We start from the raw sequence: 18597 nt of genomic DNA, 5'->3' as shown, positions 1-18597 counted from the left end.
AAAACACCGTAAAACATAATTTTCCTGGTTCCGTTTGGCCATTCGCACCCATCCCCTCATCTACATGCATTAGTACTATGGGGAATGGTGGAGGGGGTTACGAGGAACGATTCTGTCATGGGTTTTTAGAGATTCCACCTAGACATGCCGATAGACCCGCTTGCTTTGGTATCTGTGTGCGGGACAATGTGGGTAGCTCTCGGATACACCTCGTCAGCGAAGAAATTTTCCGGCAGCTAGGGACGGCGACACCTAGACATCGGAATTTCAGTAAGAATTCTAGGGGCAGGAGCTGAGCATGAGACAAGGATATGCGTATGCTTGAGATGGGACTTCTGACTTCTGAAGACGAGCGTAGTTTGTCTAGGTCCAATAGCTAGGCAACTTGGGCCGACACCTGAAGCACTGAAGGGTTCGCCAATGCTGTATTTCCCAAGCCACAAGCCTTGCCGCTGTTCATTTTCGGGCAACCCGTGGCGTGGTCGGCGAGGCCGCATTAGATCATGCAAGCTGCTGGCTCTGGTGCTCTCCGAGGTGCTCACAGCCGAAATTACCGAACTAAGAGACGCAAATGGCTGAACTCTAGCAGAAGCAAGTCACAGAGTAAGGTTTTTTACTTCCGGCGTCTGTCAAGACCTCCTCCCCGAAATCGTAATTAAGTAAATCCATTTAGACCACATTGCGTTATTTTGCCGTCAACTTGCATTGCCAGGTGGAGCCCATCCTCGATGGGCTGGGTCTCGATTTGCCGAGGGTGGGGTGGCTCCCCAGCCACCATGATGAAGGGAGCTGAAGTGACAGGGCCTACCCGACTAACCAGGGCGGCAACCCCTAGTCCACATTCGAAGGCGCTGCACCCTGCCTATATTTGGCAGGAGCGTGTCCAGGATCGCTCAGTCTAAAGGTTCTGGCCAGTGCCGTTAAGCTTACGTGTCAGCTCGTCCCCAGTAAGCCACCACTAGGGCGAGCTCCGCGATTGAGGACATGCGGTTGCTTCACACGACCGAACCAACATGTTGGGAGGGGGGGAACTCGAGATCGTCGATAATGGCGTGAGACAGCACATGTCGCTCGATGCGATACAGTACAATATCTGCGCTCAAGTGGAGCGCGGGCCCGTGCTAATGTTTGACTCCGCAATTGGTGACAGCAAACGACAGGAATGGCAGTGGAGCGTAAACCAGGGCGAGACAAATGAAAATCGTCAGCTATCGGCAAGGATCAGGAACCCATTCGATCCCCTGTTCGTCCCAAAAACCTTAGCGCGATCTCCCCGCTGCTGGTTGTGCGCTAGAAATAATTTTTACGCCGGGTCCGATGACACCCAGACGATCATCCGAGAAAGTTTCTCTGTGCAGGTGTTGGTGGCAAGAGGTTTATCACCATGTCATTGCATAGTGTTCAGAGTATTATTTTCTAGCTACATACTCTTACAAGGTACAGACTCGAAAGTATATGTACAAGCTTAGGTGATGCAGGAATCATATCCCTAAGCAAGCATCCCCACCAGTAAGTAATTTTATCACGAGCTCGCCGTAATTCGTTTGGGCAGGATCTCCAGTCACTGGGGCCCAGATGGCAGTCGTTCTGGACGAAATATAGCCGCTAGCTCCCTCGGCCTTCGTCGATCCCCAACTGCTCCTCCGGTTGGTCTGCGCTGTCGTCTTCGGGCAGACGCACCGCCGGCCACCTTGAGGAGACGTCAGCCCAAAACATTGCAAAACATTCCGCCCCCTGTTCCTAGTGTACTGCATGTAACTCGTTCGCCCTTCCTGCCCCACATACTCCTGTGCATTGTGAATCTGTTCCCGCTGCTGCGGAGAGCCATGACCGAATAAACAGGTTGCCACCAGGTGTCTGTGCTCCAATGCAGGCCGTCTCACCCCAGCTTTCCTCCTGATCCCGTCCAATTATACAATCGGCATCATATTGACCAATGATAGCCGCGCCCAGGACAATTGTGGGCGAGCATATCAAGCACATCTAACTTGAGGTCAAAAAAAAAGGAAAAACAAACGGACCCGGAGTAACAGGTTTTCGTAGGTGTGACGGTGTGCGCAGGCCGTAAATCAGCTAAAACAACCCGGTTCAGCCCTCGAGAGCGAGCAGTGGAGCTTCTCATCTGGCACTAGGAAGCTACCAAGTGGGTAGACAACCCACCATGTCCCCATCTATTGCATCATGGTTTCTGCAGGCTCCCGGGACGATCTGGAAATTTATCGATGCCTGGATTTTGGTGTGCTCGATCAGACCCAGAACGCGCAGATTAATGTCTATCAGTCGAGTCGGGATGGGATCTGAAGGATTGAATAGGGTCGAGCGGCGTTTCCCTCTCCAAGCATCTTTGTCCCTCTCAGGTATTCTTTTCTACTGCATGTAGCACAGATAGCTATTGAAAAGGAATATTAATTGAGCCATGGTCCCTAGCTTCATGGCTATAGTTTACTATCATGCTGTCGAGGCGTGAACAGCAAGATGATGCGTTGAATGAGCCCTTCGGGCCTTTGCCGCTCGGCTGGATTCACCCATTTGTCCTAACCAGGATAACTTTAGGAGATAGTTTCTCACGAGTCTACGCCATCCAAATGAAAAATTAGCCTAGCAATTTAGCTTGCGTGTCTTAGAACCATCTCAGGTCTGGCTGGCTCGTAGGAGCTAAATGTTGGGAGCTTCGCTGAATGATGACGGATGCTTATAGAAGCATAAGCTTGTTGGCGCACGCTGTGGCTTTGTTGCCAGATTCTGTATTTTTGTCGCTAGTGGTCTAACAAGAGGCTCGAGTTCCAACCCGTTGGTATAAGACGACTCGAAGTTATGACCTGAACATCCTATCCAATATTTTTACTTCCTCCGAATCGCTCTTCTACTCGCTTATATACTTTTGTTAGCCTATTTCAATATGGCTAGGCAAGGCTATTTTGCTAGCTAAGTTGAGGTCGTATAGGAAAGGCGCCGTCTATAGCGGGAGAAGAATAGCTACGTTCTTAGAGCCTATCGAGAAGACAACTTGCTCTAAGACAAAGACAAAAGACTTATGACGACTAATAGTTATATTAAAAATATATGAATGATTAGATAGAGTAAGTCAACTCGAACCCAAAGTAGTGATTTCTGTCGAAATCTGGGCGTGCGACAGTCCCACATGGACGTGTAATTCACGAAGAAATAAATCTCTGATTCAGATAAATCTGGGAATGCCCGACAATTTAGAGGGCTCACTGACTAGTAAATGACTAATACATAATATGAAATATTGATGAGAGGTAAAATCCCTGTATGTAATCTGTAGGAATTCCAATTCTCTATTCATAAAAAAGCTTACCTATCGCCTAGTTTCACTATAGATCCTTAAAAAGGATTTAGCCACTACTGTGACCGGGCGTCTATCAAGGAGAAAGCCAGCAGAGATTAGGAAGTCATATTGGATACAGTGGTCGACGGGACATCGAAGATGGGGAAGGGAAAGAAGAGGGAGAAACAAAGAGAACTATCTACAGAAACAGAAACCATATCACGTGCTCAAGGTACAGCCTCAGGCTGGTCACAGGTTCCGTAAGACAAAAATGCGGACTGAATAGACTCGTGTCTATGTATGATATAGGAGAGCGCTGATTCTATTAGGAATCATCAAGAGAGGTATAGGATTAAAACTTGCTACAAATACTACAAAATACTAGATCGCCTATAGAGTAGTGGGAGGTATCTTCGGAACAGGCATTATTCTGATAGCGGCTCTATTTGAAACTAAAGCCCTAACACAATAGACCTAATCGAAGACAGCACTAGAGCTAGGGATGGCAGAAAGTACTAAGCAACAGTAAGAACATGCTTGATTTAGGCCATTGGGTGAAACTAATCTCACCTGTCAACTGGAACGGATTCCTTTATAGGCATTGCTATATGGAAGAAAATAGGTAGAAAATGGAAAGGGAGGATAGATACGTTTACCTTGAGAAGAAAGTGATGAACATAGGTCAATAGAAGGAAGTGCAAGAGACTAAATCTCGATGTAAGGATAGAGTGCTATTCTTCTAGAAGCTGGAGGAGGCCTAGAGAGGGAGGAAGACAAAAAGGAAAGCTACCCTTCTCCAGGGTGGACTCCTAACTGCGCCAGCAAAGGAGCGACTTGGTGATAGGTATGTATGTACGGCAGCGCAAATATAACCACGTGATTATCTACTAAATCCCACGTTCAGTATTCCACCTCTCTTCCATTTCTCTTCCATCTCTTTTCACCAGCATCCACAGTCGCAGACCTCCCAGCCAAGGAAGCAGTCAGACTTCCAGATGTCGTCCTTAAACTCAGTGCAACTATAGTTCTTGGCCTTGGCCTCGGTCTTGCACGTGTTGAGGCATCTGCCACCCCAATTGGTCTTGCAGCCGCCCGCAGCCTGCCAATTATGAGCGGCGGCAGTAGTGACCAGGCCAAAGAGGAGGAACTTCAGTTGCATGTTATGGTTGTGTCGCTTACTGTTGATGACAGTGATGAGTGACGATAGATGCTATGGAAGCTAGCACAGTGATGAGTGATGATAGATGATGTGGAAGCTAGGGAGGAGGGAGGCATACGCCTTTTATTCTTTTCCTGGCTGTGCACTAGGGGATTGTTGATACTCGGTCTTATTTGCACTTGTGTCTATCTTGGACCCTTCGTAGCGTTGGTACCATTCTCACCAACGGGTGGGATGCTGACTGATAAAAAGTCGTTAACGTTACATGTAAGTGGAGTTTTACTATGGCTGGGCACGAATGAAGATCTTCTTTATTCGTATTCGACTTTTTTTTCCACATCATAATCGTATTCGAATTCATTTGCAAGGGTCTTATTCGTATTTGATTTGTAATTATTCGTAGTCTCACTCATTTTTGAGGGGAACCTCCTAAGCAGCGCTCCTCGTTTCATCCAATGTCAACTTGTCACGACGAGTAGAGGGGAATAAGCTGACTCCTATCGGGGTTGGTTTTCGAGCCAATAGAAGCTCGCATGTTAGAACGTTATCACTGGAAAGCTATTGTGGACTAGTCCGCACAACTACGCAAGTGTAACACATGAATCTGTCTTGTCACCCCAAAGCGTATCGGCTCGTAAACCGACGATATGAAAGGTACATTCCGAAATAATGCAGAGAGATGAATGCAGTATGCCGGTGGGTCTGTTCTCTGTTCAGTATAACATATTCTATACCTACTGAATCACCATTATTTTCTTCGCAATTGACTTCTCTGCGTCGTTTTACCTTAAGGCCGATGTCATTTACGAATCGACTGGCGGCACCTACTTTCACACCGTGCTTAACGGGAAAACTCGGGTCTTGATCCTCATAAATCTACATGAGATCGAGGCAATTTTCGAGAGGCACATCACATGCTTTGTTAATATGATCTCTGAAAGTCTCGTTGCTCACCCACGATTGCTGCTATTCGACATATTCCTCCACGGCTACGTCAAGCAGCCCGTGAACCATGATTGATTCAGCATGAACTATTGATTGGTTGACTGATAGTCTTAAACATGATTCTCGTCGAGTGGCGGATCAGAGAGACAATGTGGAGTACTTAACATAGGATCTTACCTGAGTATAATAATAGGCTGACATTCAATTATCTTGGAGGTCGGATTTTAGCCTCGTTGTTGCAAAAGGCTCATTATTACTAGCTTCCGAAGGAATGATTTTACCGAAGCGACGGTGAAATTTGCCAGCGTAACGTTGGACCTTTAATACGGGAAGCCACCCTATCTCGATTCGCAACTTGCGAGTACCGCCTCCGCTAGACGGTATTGATATCGTCTCCCTAATGGAACCTCATGAAGGGGTTTTACCTTCTAATGCAAAAAATAAATAAATAAATAAAATAAAAAAGGAGCCTTGTGACCATCAATTGCGGAGGCTAATCTTGAAGGGGAAATATCTCGTATATCTCGTATTTGAGACTATGTGATTCACTCACAAACATACGTGGCCCTATAGAGTATAGATTTTCTATACCTATGGATATTCTTAGCTACCCCGAGTAAGCAAAGCTAGTAGGGAAACGAGTAACTCGCACGGCCTTGCTATTGCGATCCAAGCGAATCATCTTTCGATGTTTGAGACAACCCTTAATGATCTTTCTATGTATGGCCCTCGATATTTCTACGAAATAATTCCGATGATTTGAGGTCAGGCTGGAAAGACATGAAAGCAAGAGGGATTCCTTACCCCCTACCATTCTTCCACCATACAATTCCGCTCTCTATACTTCCATTACTCCCCTTTCATTTAGTCTCAGCCGCACTTTTCAGCTCAATCTCTTCCAACGTCCACTACGCAGATCAAGAGACTTCTGTTCGCTGCCTTCCTCGCAGCCACTACTACTGCCCTCCCGGCCACCGAATGTGCCAACGAATCTAAGGCTTTTGGCATTGTCGCCATCCATTCGGGCTCTAATGTTCAGTACTCTAGCTTCAAAGCTGCAAAGGGGAGCATTTTCGCGGGTTTAAAGAATCAGGGTGCCCGCTGCGCCCGCCCTAAGGAGCAGGACGCCACCTTCTACATCAAGAATGGCGCCCTCTATCTCTACGACACTTCTGCCACCCCCCAGGAGATTTTCGTTGATAGGTCCGGCATGGGTATGTTTTGAGACTTCCGTTGTGTGCCTATCATAATGAAACTAACAAATCGATAGGACAAGGCGTAATTGGCTACGATACTCTAGCCCAGGGTACTCCTAAGAACGGTGAACGCAAGGGGTGGGCTATTAAGGACGGCCACCTTCAGTTTGCTGGCAACCACCTGATTGCTTGTCCCCATAGTATCGACGGTGCTTGGTCTATATGGGTCTCTATTGGAGACCCAAACCCTGGTGATAACAAAAACTGTGTGGGCATTACCGCGCACATTAAGGAGATCTCAAACCCTAACGCCTGCCACTACACTGAGTAAACATGTTCTTATAATTGAGATGGTCATAGTTATACATAGAGCAATTTGAATCTCAGCCAAAGCATTTGCCGATTTGAAACGTCTTGCGAAATAGTTCTACAGATGATCTACCTACTAAAAGAAAAAGCCATGGTAGGCTAGCTTAGGTATAGTTCGTTTGCCCAATGTTCCTTACTGCGGTAAGGAATAATTCCTAGAACTTGGATTGTTTTCAAAGGGAAGACAGCGCTATAGCCAGGCTTACTAGGCGTGGCGTCATTAGTAGGAGTAGGTATCGATTGTTGAGATGACCCAGCCAGGAGGACATTGACATTGATCGGAGGACATATTGAACCGATTGTAGAATTATACAGAGTTTTCTTGCGTTTTCCGAGTTGTTGATTCTCCTTAGCATATAGTTGCTCTCGAAAGCTCTTGGAAACATCATCATGGGCCTCAAGGATTCCTCCTTCACGTATTTAACGAGGGCCTTCATATGGTGTATCCTCAATCTGTGGTGTCTTTTACTCTCAGGGTCTTGCCAGCATTATTGACCTTCGTGGCGACATAGAGGCCTAGGACATCGCATAACACGATACACATCGCGCCAGACAAGATGTTGCCTAGAGACCTACTTAGCGTTAATCTAAGCGTCTCGGTCAGTCAGCATCCGCTTAGTAACTGAAGATTTTCCTCTCTTGTCGGTCCTAGAAGGAGGAGCCTCATTATCCTCAATGTAGTTAATCGATTCTGCACCTATTAACGGCCTGCCCAGTTTCGATGTGATCTGCGCCAACTTAGCTAGAGGAATATTCCGCTAGCAACTGTTTGGCCACCAGCTAGGTAAAACTGAGGATTGAGCTAAGGCTACCCTTTTACGTCAGAACCATAGGCCCCTTAGGCCCCTTAGGACCCTTAGGCCCAACCCACCGGCTCAACCTGTGGGTTTTGCGGAGGCCTATCCTCGATCTGGGGTACATCCTGCGTTGACTGATAAAACTCTAAATTTAACAAATGTCCAGCTATATTTCTGGGGTTCGGGACATATGGCTTTGTCTGCGGCAGCATGCATTTACGTCTTTCTTTCCTAAATTAGATCACACCACAACAAATGTAACGCAACCCCGAAAACCATAGCGAGTTGGCGAATTGTAGATGCATCTTAAAAATGGGCCTGTTAGAAAGCTCTCGTCTCGTGCTCAGATAGATGAACTCTGCAGTGATGAATATTTGTATAGCTTATCACATCATAACTAGCTGGAACCGCGAGGGCCATTAATGATCCAGAAAAAAGCGTTGAAATCTGCCCCCACCTTTGTTAGAGCAGAATAATTCTAGTCGTATTTCCCCCATCTGGGACCCAAGTTACAATATACTATTAATGTTTAGTCGCAGAGATGTGCACTATGACCTCGGATGAAGCACGTTTGTAGCTTGGATTCCGTTGGCAATGGAGCCAGATGGACACTCAGCTGAAGCTTGCCGAGGACAAATTCGTGCAATAGATGTAGGCTTAAATTAGGCGTTAGCGTGACCGCGCGCTGGGCCGTTGGAGACTAAGCGTTGCTGCTCGAGGGAAGCTGCTCGCACCTTGGGTGCTTTTTTGGGATGACTTATGCCAGCGCCACGACACAGCCTTCCCTACCCGCCCGCCTATCATGGCGCTGCACGGACGCGCACATCCCCATCTCCTCACATCCCTCTAGATCTGCCCTGGCCCGACCATGTCCGGTCCGGCCCAGCAGTCGTTCAAATGCGGCTGAACACGGGATTGCATGGTTAACTTTTTTCAGCTCAGCCCTCAGCCCTACGTTGCTAGGGGCGAAACAACTGCAACTGGTATACTCCTCTAGGGAAATTGGCGCAGAAATTATCTTTTCGGGGATTTGTGACTCCCGCATTCAGATCAATCTGCTTGTTTTAAATGGGCATTCCTTTGAGCACCCGTGTCAAATATAAAAACAAACCCATGTGCCAAATTCCTTTTAACATGCTTTTCAGTGACTTGAATTCAAGCCAGAGTGAAGAATACAACATGACTACGCAGGACAACGATCAGTCGGCAAAGGTCGATGGGCCCCCTCCCTTGCCTCTTAATCTTCATGTGCACAAACTCCCAATAGTCTTGAAACAGGGAGGCATATTGCTCATATCCTGTGTTGCGCCGTTGGTGCTCTTTCTAAGTTTACATTGGAGGGCGAATTCATCTCAAAATTTGTTTGTCTCTAAATTTCCTTGCCTATATCACATGAGCTGATAATAAGGTGTCTAAAATCCAGCCCTTAGTGTAGCCAGCGCTATCCTAGGAGTGTCAACTTTATATTCGCTGGGCATACGAACAAGGTGACTACTCAAACCAACATCGGATTGCCGACCCCTTACATCAGAAAGTCGTTGGAGTGTATGCTTCCTCTCCCTTTTTGGTTCTTCTTTCTTAAATCTTTTTCTGCCTAATGCAAAAATAAAGGAAAAATCTGCTAACACAAATTTTTAATCCTTTCTTTGCATGAAATAGTTTGACTTCTTTCACTGGAACTATCTTCTGGGCTTTGTACTTGTCACAATGATTATCGTAATTGGTTTGACAGAAAAGCCTCTGAGCGTACGAATGACGTCTTTGCCTCCGACTATTCTACTCATAAAAGTTGGCCTCACTCTGATCATTTCCGGAATTTTGGCAAAATTTCGCGTACGACAGCCATTCGCGATCTCATCCCTTCCTGCAGGTGCAGCATTTCGCATTTTGCCATTGAGGAAGAGGCGGGCCACAGGTCTAAGAAGAGTCACTTTGACGATGGTATTTTTCGGTGACGGGAGAAATACGAGCGACGCAAAGGACAATGTTGCGCAGGGACGAAACTAGCGGGATGAACTTTATTGGGGGATAGATTTGCTCAGGGCGCTCATTCCTATGCTCAGAGCGGGCTCAGTGAGCGAATCAGGGGTATCAGTGAGTGGAGCAGGCCGCTTAGGTGAGCAGTCGGTGAGTGCTCAGTGAGCGGGCCATTGCGATTATGCCATGCACCGTGAGCAGATTAGGCCGCTTAGGGCCGTGCTCAGTTCTACTCAGGGAGCAAGCAGTGAGCACTAAAACGAAAGGAGCAAGTCACGAGGCGCCTGACATTATCCTGTGTATATGCGGCTAAGCGACTATTCATTGGAGCGTTTGCCAGGCCTAGTCAGTGGGCGCCCAGGCACATGAAGCGAGGGAAGCAGCCCATTCACGACTCAAATACTCTCCCTTTCCTTGCTCCTAGCACGATCATTTCAACCCACTGTTATCCATAGCTGTCTATAACGGCTCACCATGACTGCAACTAGCTGGACAGACGCTGCGGCGACGCCCTCGCAGCCGGCGGGCAGCGGCCTCTTCACGTCGGGCGCTACCGTGTCGATTGACGCTCCAGCAAGCGTCGTGTTCGACATCATCACCAGCTACTCCCGATACAGCGAATGGAACACGTGGACGCCAACCCTCGCTTTTGAGGATGCGGATGGGAATGTCGCGGCGGGAGCAGAGGGCAGGCTTAAGACGATTATGAAGGCGCAGAACCGTGCCTACGACATCCCCATTGAGGTGCGTATATCTCTCCCTGCAGCGACCAAGATTGCGAAGCCATATGCTGATAGTCCATGTCCTGCTTCTGCTTTCCTTGTAGATCCTGGAGTTGGACCGAACATCTGAGACGCACAAACTGGCCTGGCGGAGCAAACTACTACCTGGGTGGGCAGCAAAAGCAGAACGAGTTCAAACCGTGACGCCAGTCTCAGGCAATAATGGTGCTTGTGAGGTGAAGACCTGGGAGACGATGAGTGGGCCGGCAGCCTATGTCTTCAAGTACCTCATGGGCGTGCCCAAGCAGCTTAACGAGTCGAATGTCAACTATCTCGCCGAGCTCAAAACATACGCGGAAGGGAAGCAGGCCGGACAGGCTTAGCAGGAATTTTAGGCGCACTGTTCCACGCATGAGGATGACGAGATCTAGGGGCAACAGTGGCAAGGGCGCGACGCCAACGCTGACGCCGTCTGTCTTGAGAGTGATCGGGGAGAGAATGACGTGCTTGGTGTCTCGTCGTGCAAATTGGGTGGGGCGTCTAGTTGCGAAGAGAGCACCTGCTGGCCTCCTAAGAGCAACTGCAATTCATACAAGAACCATCAAAGGGTTTGGTTTGTACTGTCAAGATAGAGTCTTGTCCGTTGGCGTTGATGGAACAAGATTGCCGCTAACCCCCTTTGCTCCCAGGCAAAACGTGGTGTGGCCGTGAGACTACGTTTGAGTTCGGCTCTCATGGCTGTGAGGTCTTTGTGAACTTGGCCATCAGGTGTTGGGTCTCTTCCCTGTAACAGGGGTCATCGGCGCTGCAACAGGCGGTCGGGTAGGAGTGAGGGCCTTTAATGAAAACTCCGTACGAAAATAATGAATAGCTCCATTCACGGCTCGTATCGCGGCAATGCTGACACTCTTGGCCTTAGGGAGTGGCTTTTCCGAAATGTTGGGCAGCACGGTGGTTAGGTCCAGTGGGCAGCTCCTGAGGGTTTATCTTCCCATCGAGAAATGAATTCAGGATATTAGGGATGTCTGTATGAGTCAAGGAGTTTTTAAAAGACGGTGCAAAGAAAAGCATACCAATTGAACGGCTCCGAGTTTCACGCTCCCAGTACAGCAGACTCTCCTCACTGCCCGCAGAAGATGACTTTTCTTGACGTCGGAGAGCTCCCAGCCCGGAGAGAGAATTCGGAATACTGAACTTGACATCAGCCTGCTCCCTATGAGCACGACGAACCGATGGTAAGTTGAAAAGGCCCTCCTGCTGTCTGAGCTGTCCATGAACAGCCTCATTATTGCCCATGGCTGTGTTGACCTTCTCGAACGTGCAGAAGCCACAACAGTGAGGCGTAACCAATCCAAAGTCAGGACTGCTCTCACGGCTCCTAGAAAATTCCGTAACATTGGTCTTCATGATTGTGAAGCTGAGCGAGGCGAGCGCGAAATCTATAAGAAAACCATAAGAAATATCTTAGGACAAGATTCTGGCAGGTAGGGGGAACCAGTTGAAAGGTTGGAGAGAGGGAAATGTGGGAAAAGTAAATAAAAAAGAAGCCAGGCTTGAGGGCTTTATATTTCGGGCATCCAGCCCGTCGCCATACAAAGTCCTGATACTTTCTCCACAGTGCAGTCAAAAATTACTGCGACATTCGTTATTGCTTGTGCCTCCTGTGGCAGACGGTGTTAAAGACTCACTTTTTGTGGGACTTCAATACCGACTTCTAAGTTTAAACACCATTGTAGACAGCCCTTAAACAACCCGTTTAACCTCCTTTTTCTTTCACCCAATGTGAATGGTTGACCGGAGTGGTCACTTGACCCCTGAACTAAATTTCTGGTCTGGTTCCTAGGAGCTCGCAACTTCTTAAGAGCCAGCCGCGAGCTCCTAGGAATAAGCTCCCCAGGCCTAGTCAACACTGTAACCTTAGTACAATATCCCTAAGACGTTGAGCGTTTGGCTTCGGTCACAAGTTCACAGCATGCGCTAGTACTTGCGCAAAAGCCATGATATTGTACACTCTTAGAAGACTTCTGATAGAAGCGCCTATTGGCAACAAAAGAAAATCCTTAGTGGTTACATCTGAGCACAGATGGCTCCGGCCGCACATGACAGGATACAACAATAGATCTCGAGGCGATTTCATATAATTGCCCTCGCCCTCGTAGCCCTCTGAAGTTACATGAATAGGTTAAAGGGTTAATAAGCAAGGCTATATTCCTAGGCGCATAACATGGCCTAGAAGATCGTCATCGCTTAATTGGAGAGGAGAATTTTTTATTGTTAGACCAGAATGGATACAATGAATTGAACCGAAATGCTTCAACATTAAAGACAATCGATGTTTGACAATTGCGGGCAGGTGTTCAAAAAGCCTAAGGCTGTGTATTCACGTCGCTAGAGGACGGACAATGATCATAGATTCCAAAAACCAGTGGAAACAGCTGTAGTACCGCAGGATGTTGAGGGATTTATAGGCCTGTTGAACAGGACCCACCGCGCAATTCGCCACTGAGGTAAGAGGCGGACCACAGGTCCAACAAGAGTCACATTTTTGAAGCCATTTTTTTGTTGATGGGAGAAATATGAGAGATGGAAAGGGGAAAATGTTGCATAGGGAAGAAACTAGCGGGGTGCACTTTATTGGGGGGTATGCTTACTCAGTTTTATTCAGGGAGCGAGCAGCGAGCACTAAATCGGAAAGAGAAAGTCACGGGGCGCCAGACATTATCCGGTACATATGGAGAAATATATATATCGACCAGAATCGATAACCAGGATAACTAACAGGCCAAAGCAGTGTCCCTAATATCACCGATAAAATACTGTTATTCAACACTGTTCTAGTCACTATCATTTGAGTCTACTGATAATATGCAACACACTTAATTTCCACCAAGATCTCCTCGCGTGGCAACGCGCGCACCTCAACTGTCGTCCGGGCCGGCGCTGTAGTGCGATCCGGCCACACACGGTTCCACTCCTCGTTCATGCCCGAATAGTCGCCCTTTATGCTGGTCAAAAAGACAGTCGCGTCGACGACGCTGTGAATTCCTGCCTTCCCTTCCGAGGCCGCTTGGATGTCTGCATGTATGTTGGACAGAACTGAGGCAGTTTGTTTCCGGATGTCTAGGTCGAGCGTGACTTTGCCTGTGGCATCTTCCGTGCGAGTGGCGCCGACAAATGTGCCATCGCCGCGTCGAGAAGAGGTTCCCGAGACGTATATGTATGATCCTTGTTCGTTGCTTGATGGCACAATCCGCGCATGGGGATAATTGGCCAAGCCTTGTGCATGGTTGGAGGGCCGGAAGTACGGGGTGGTGGTAGTGGTGGGTGCCATGATCTGGGATTTGGGAGTCTGCTGAGTCGGCAAATGGTAGATAATTCACGTAAAATCAATCCGGAGCAATTTAGCAAGACAAAGACTGGCAATAAAAATGTTGAAATAGAAGAGGGGACTGAAGGGATTACAGTCATGCTTCCATCGGATACATCCGAACGCATACATCCGGACGGATATTCTAACTACAACTCTCTCCATGTACCTGTACAGCCAGCCTATCCTATTGTATTCCGAAAATACCCATAGCCTGCATCTACAACCACCATAGAACAGATGCTATCCAAGGTGCTAAGAGTGCGATACATGAAGGGTACGCAGATTGGTGAAGACATCGCGGCTGTACGCTCCGCCTTCACGGCCAGTGCCAGACGCCTTCATGCCTCCAAATCCCGTGCCGAGTTCCCGGACCAGCCAACAATTGACCCAAACCAATCCAGAATCAATACATTCGCCTACCCGACGCATTCGGGCCAGGTCGTTGGTCATGACAATGCTGGCCAAGCCATTGGGATTGTCGTTTGCCAACGCAACCGCCTCTTCTTCTGTATCGAAGGCACATACAGTGACGACGGGTCCAAAAATTTCTTCGCGCATAACCCGACTATCGGTGTTAAGGCCACTAAGGACAGTCGGTGCAATCCAGAAGCCCTGCTGAGGCGCTTCGTCTGGTAGCTCCCCAGTGTGGAAGACGGCCTTCTCTTCCCACGCTTGCACCAGATAGGATCGAACCTTCATGTAGTGCTCCCGCGAAACAACTGGACCCATCGTTTCCCCGAGCTTGTAATGGGTTTTGACGTATGCCGCCAGCGCGGACAGGAATTCCCCGTACACTGCGCGCTGGACGTAGATGCGTGAGCCGCACAGGCAGATCTGCCCACTGTTCTCAAAAGCCGCGCGAGCAGCAAGAGGCACAGCCTTGGTCAGGTCGACATCATCGAACACCAAGGCTGGGTTTTTCCCACCTAGCTCAAGGGATAGGTGCTTTCCAATATCGGCCACGGTATCTTGTCGGATGCGGATGCCTGTGCTGGTTCCGCCGGTGAACGATACTCCTCGCACGCGCGGCGACTTGACGAGCGTCGAGCCAGTACCTGGGCCATCGCCAAAGACAAGATTCATCACGCCGACTGGTAGCTTCGCTTGCCGGAATACTTCACATAGCACTAGTCAAATAGTCAACAAGCTGCAAGCACGGTATTGATCAATGTTCCGACGTACAGAAGGCCGTTATGCTGGTAACCTCGCTTGGCTTTGCCACACCTGTACATCCAAAGGCGATACAAGGAGCAATCTTCCAAGTTAGAAGATACAGTGGCATGTTCCATGGCGAGATGAGCCCAAATACCCCAAGGGGCGATCGATGTTCATACGTCAAGGTGGATGGCTGTCCATCAACGTATCGCACTGCGCCCTCTTCGTGGAGAATGTATGTAGCAAAGTATCTGGAAAGACAGTCTCTCAGCATCTCCTCATTGCATGTCAAGCGAGAAATCATAGCGAAATGTGTCATGACAATGATGTGGAGCAAAGCACCAACCGAAAGTTCGAAACTGCACGCTCAACTTCGACCCTGGCCCGAGCCAGCGTCTTCCCCCTGATCAATGCTCTCCCATACCGCAAAGAGTTCTTTTTGTTCGTCAAGAATATCAGAAATCCTTATTAAGACCTGGGATCTCTCGTGTCGCGATGTCTTCGACCACGCTTGGAACGCTCTTGAAGCCGCATCTACAGCGCGGTCCACATCGGTCACCGTGCCGCTGGGAATTTGCACGAGAAGCTTCCCAGAACAGGGGTTTAGCGACTCAATCCAACTCTCTGAGTCTGAATTTGTACCGAAGGAGCCATCGATAAAGTGGTGTAGACGGGGAGGATTGGACTCATGGCTGTTCAGGTAGCTATTTGCGCTTTCCAACGTGTTGAGCTTCCATAGCGCAGAGATAGTATCCATTATGAATCAGGCGAAGGTACCTACTGATGTCGAGAAGGCCAAAATTATATACCGTGAAGTTTAGGAAAAGTGACCATTACGGTGATGCGGAGCACGGCAAGCCCTATCCGCCGCTACGGAGGCGATCCGGTGTAGGGCCGCCTATCAGTACTGAACCCACGGCTCGCCCCGGCAATGTGAAATGGCACAACAGAAGAGCCTGATACCTGATGAGAAAATCCTATTACTTGAATTGTGCGCTGTAGAAGATGCTGATTTGGCTGTGGCCCGGTCGATTTGGTCCACTATTGTATAGCCGGTACATGTAACAATCTATGCTCCGGAAACAAGCCCTCCAACTTCAAGAATTCAATGGCATTCCCCGACAACATCCGTGCCCGTTCATCCTGCGAGAGGAAGCTGCCCACCTGCTTGTCACTGGCCAACATCTTACCAGGGATTGGCATCTCGCCGAGCGGGAATGGATAGTCGCTGCCCATAATGACCTTCTCTGGCCCGATCTTCTTGCAGATAAATTTCAGTAGATCAGGGTCATGTACCAAACTGTCAAGCCAGATGTTGTGTTGCTGCTGCGACTGGAAATATTCCTGAGGAAGCACTCCTTGGGAGCTGTGAGCAACAAGATCAGGGCGACAGTCGTATCCATGTTGAATTCGTCCCAGCAGAGGCAAGTAAGCCCCGCCGGCGTGGGCAAAGCACAAACGGAGTTTCGGGTGGCGCACCAAGACGCCTGATGAGAGTATAGAGTGCATTGCGAGCGCTGTCTCGCTGGGCCTAAATCCACATTGTAGGGTTAGATATCAAGAAAGTAAGCAAGAGGGCCCAAGAGTATATTCCTTACATTCCGATTAGCCATGCTGACCAGTACTTTCCCCATCGTTCCTTGTTCTCCTGTTCTAGCTCGTATCCAAGAGGGTGGACGAAGATCGGAAAGTCCAATTCCTCGCATGCGGCCCAAAACTGCTCGAAGTCGGCATGGTTCAAGCTTTTCCCGTTGATCTCCGTGCCGACCTCGACTCCTTTTAACCCCAGCATGTTCTTTGCACGCCTCAGTTCCTTAACCGAGGCAGCCACATTCTGCAAAGGCACGGTTGCCAAACCCACAAATCGATGAGGATGGTCATGGCATATGGACGCAATGTGGTCGTTCAGGTATTCGGCCATCGCCGCTGCTGGCTCGACGGGCTTGTCGTACGAGAACAGGACAGGCACCGTACTGATCACCTGCATGTCCACGCCCGAAGCATCCATCTCTGCGATACGGATGTCTGGGTCAAAACAATTAGGCTCTACCGTACGGAAGAATCTGTCGCCAACAAACATGTCGACTTTGTTGGATGTTTTGCCGTATTGTCCATCGGATTCGTCGCTCGGGGCATCATGTGGCCGAAGAGTAATCCATTCTTGGCTGTTTGGTTTCGATATACCGTGAGATTTGGAGAAATCAGGTAAAGATGGCGGCATGATGTGGGTGTGCATGTCAATTCGAAATGGGCCATTGCGGGTGCACTGTTCTGTGCTGACGGGCTGGCGATGCTGGTCAGCAGCACAGGAACAGCTTTCTGAATTAATCGTCATCGTAAATCACCAATAGTTGAAATATCGTTCCGGTCGACTTGAAGGAGTGATGGCTCGCCAGGGCACAGATGGTCGGATACTTCTGTATTGAAATGAGGCGCGACAATAATATGACTTGACGAGGTGGTCTGTCTTGACCAGCTTCTTATTTTTCCTGGCCAGTCGATTTTCATTGTCGGATGTAAGCGCGGATAGCCGTTCCCATGGCCTTCGGACCCCAGAAGATCAATGGGGATCAATCCGAAGGCTCAATCGGAAGGCTGTCCGGCCTGGGACCACCGCAAATGCGTAGTGGAAAACAACCGCTAATTTGTATTCAAGGGCAGGCCACATGAGAGTAGTCCATTCTTTCTCCACCATCTTCTAGATCTAGTCTTCGCCTCACTTTTGCTGCCCTTGCCAAAGCAAACCATGGAGCACATATCGTCGGATACCACTCCTATCCCGGGAATCGTTATGTTGCAGTCGTGGCTGTCCGCGAACGCCCAAAATTTACAGCCTCCAGTCAATAACCAATGCCTGTATTCTGGAAAGGACTTCATCTTAATGGCCGTTGGAGGGCCGAACACGCGAAATGACTATCACAGTGGGTATTTCTTTTCTAACTGAAGAGAAGGGCAATGCAACAGTACTCGATGCTAACGTGGTCGTCCGCGACAAAGTCAACCAAACCGAGGTAAACAGCCACCATCGCAACAATATACAAACCCGAAACTGACAATGGCCTGTTATCTGCACATTAGGAGTGGTTCTATCAGATCAAGGGCGACATGTTGCTCAAGATTGTCGAGAATGGCACTCAATTTCGTGACATTGTCATTCGAGAAGGCGAAATGTTCCTTCTGCCCGGTACGATAACTTGCTATCCTTGCCCTACGCCTGTTCTTAATTCCCACTACAGGAGACATCCCGCATTGCCCAATTCGGTATAAGGAAACCGTTGGCCTGGTCATGGAGCGCACCCGCCCCCCGCACGTAATCGACCGTATAAGGTGGTACTGCCCCAATCAGGAGGCCCACCAGACGGCACCCAGCATCATCCGGGAAGAGTTATTTCACTGCGCTGACATCGAAACGCAACTTAAGGATCTCATTAATCAATGGATGACAAATGAAAGTACCAGAAAGTGCGGCGAGTGTGGGCAGATTGCGCCGCCGCATTGATTCCAATGCGGCTATGTGTGCCAGGCCATTGACAGCAGAGAGGTCTTCAGTGGCTTCTTTATACACCAGTCTCCCCATACACAGATTGTTGATTAGAATTGAAATGAGATTTCGTT

The 18597-nt window shown here is 48.7% G+C and overlaps 9 protein-coding genes across 9 annotated transcripts; 3 read left to right on the top strand and 6 right to left on the bottom strand.

Annotated features, from left to right (window-relative positions):
- Positions 1–4232: 4232 nt before the first annotated feature.
- N7510_003693 (uncharacterized protein) lies at positions 4233–4451 on the bottom strand (the record flags this gene model as incomplete). The annotated part of the gene is made up of 1 exon (XM_056975619.1): positions 4233–4451. The coding sequence occupies one exon, from the start codon at positions 4449–4451 to the stop codon at positions 4233–4235; it is 219 nt and encodes a 72-aa protein (XP_056835575.1).
- A 1652-nt stretch (positions 4452–6103) lies between these two features.
- aspf34 (cell wall protein PhiA) lies at positions 6104–6923 on the top strand (the record flags this gene model as incomplete). The annotated part of the gene is made up of 3 exons (XM_056975618.1): positions 6104–6116; positions 6284–6610; positions 6667–6923. The coding sequence occupies 3 exons, from the start codon at positions 6104–6106 to the stop codon at positions 6921–6923; spliced, it is 597 nt and encodes a 198-aa protein (XP_056835574.1).
- A 211-nt stretch (positions 6924–7134) lies between these two features.
- Positions 7135–7505, bottom strand: N7510_003691 (uncharacterized protein; the record flags this gene model as incomplete). Its single annotated transcript, XM_056975617.1, has 2 exons — positions 7135–7392; positions 7431–7505. The coding sequence occupies 2 exons, from the start codon at positions 7503–7505 to the stop codon at positions 7135–7137; spliced, it is 333 nt and encodes a 110-aa protein (XP_056835573.1).
- Positions 7506–10209: 2704 nt separating this feature from the next.
- N7510_003690 (SRPBCC domain-containing protein) lies at positions 10210–10840 on the top strand (the record flags this gene model as incomplete). Its single annotated transcript, XM_056975616.1, has 2 exons — positions 10210–10479; positions 10562–10840. The coding sequence occupies 2 exons, from the start codon at positions 10210–10212 to the stop codon at positions 10838–10840; spliced, it is 549 nt and encodes a 182-aa protein (XP_056835572.1).
- A 532-nt stretch (positions 10841–11372) lies between these two features.
- N7510_003689 (uncharacterized protein) lies at positions 11373–11864 on the bottom strand (the record flags this gene model as incomplete). Its single annotated transcript, XM_056975615.1, has 2 exons — positions 11373–11482; positions 11531–11864. 2 exons carry the CDS (start codon positions 11862–11864, stop codon positions 11373–11375), a joined length of 444 nt encoding a protein of 147 aa, XP_056835571.1.
- Positions 11865–13311: 1447 nt separating this feature from the next.
- N7510_003688 (RidA family protein) lies at positions 13312–13788 on the bottom strand (the record flags this gene model as incomplete). The annotated part of the gene is made up of 1 exon (XM_056975614.1): positions 13312–13788. One exon carries the CDS (start codon positions 13786–13788, stop codon positions 13312–13314), a length of 477 nt encoding a protein of 158 aa, XP_056835570.1.
- Positions 13789–14079: 291 nt separating this feature from the next.
- N7510_003687 (aldehyde dehydrogenase) lies at positions 14080–15739 on the bottom strand (the record flags this gene model as incomplete). The annotated part of the gene is made up of 3 exons (XM_056975613.1): positions 14080–14954; positions 15010–15259; positions 15407–15739. 3 exons carry the CDS (start codon positions 15737–15739, stop codon positions 14080–14082), a joined length of 1458 nt encoding a protein of 485 aa, XP_056835569.1.
- A 284-nt stretch (positions 15740–16023) lies between these two features.
- Positions 16024–17203, bottom strand: N7510_003686 (amidohydrolase family protein; the record flags this gene model as incomplete). The annotated part of the gene is made up of 2 exons (XM_056975612.1): positions 16024–16513; positions 16581–17203. The coding sequence occupies 2 exons, from the start codon at positions 17201–17203 to the stop codon at positions 16024–16026; spliced, it is 1113 nt and encodes a 370-aa protein (XP_056835568.1).
- Positions 17204–17728: 525 nt separating this feature from the next.
- On the top strand, positions 17729–18481 carry N7510_003685 (3-hydroxyanthranilate 3,4-dioxygenase; the record flags this gene model as incomplete). Its single annotated transcript, XM_056975611.1, has 4 exons — positions 17729–17903; positions 17947–17993; positions 18061–18166; positions 18219–18481. 4 exons carry the CDS (start codon positions 17729–17731, stop codon positions 18479–18481), a joined length of 591 nt encoding a protein of 196 aa, XP_056835567.1.
- Positions 18482–18597: the final 116 nt, after the last annotated feature.

This window comes from Penicillium lagena (assembly GCF_028827675.1).
Source record: "Penicillium lagena strain IBT 129212 chromosome Unknown utg000002l_segment0_segment0, whole genome shotgun sequence".
In the NCBI taxonomy this organism is placed as follows: Eukaryota; Fungi; Ascomycota; class Eurotiomycetes; order Eurotiales; family Aspergillaceae; genus Penicillium; species Penicillium lagena.
Note: the sequence above shows the minus strand (reverse complement) of the source record. Positions and strands in the feature narration are given on the sequence as shown.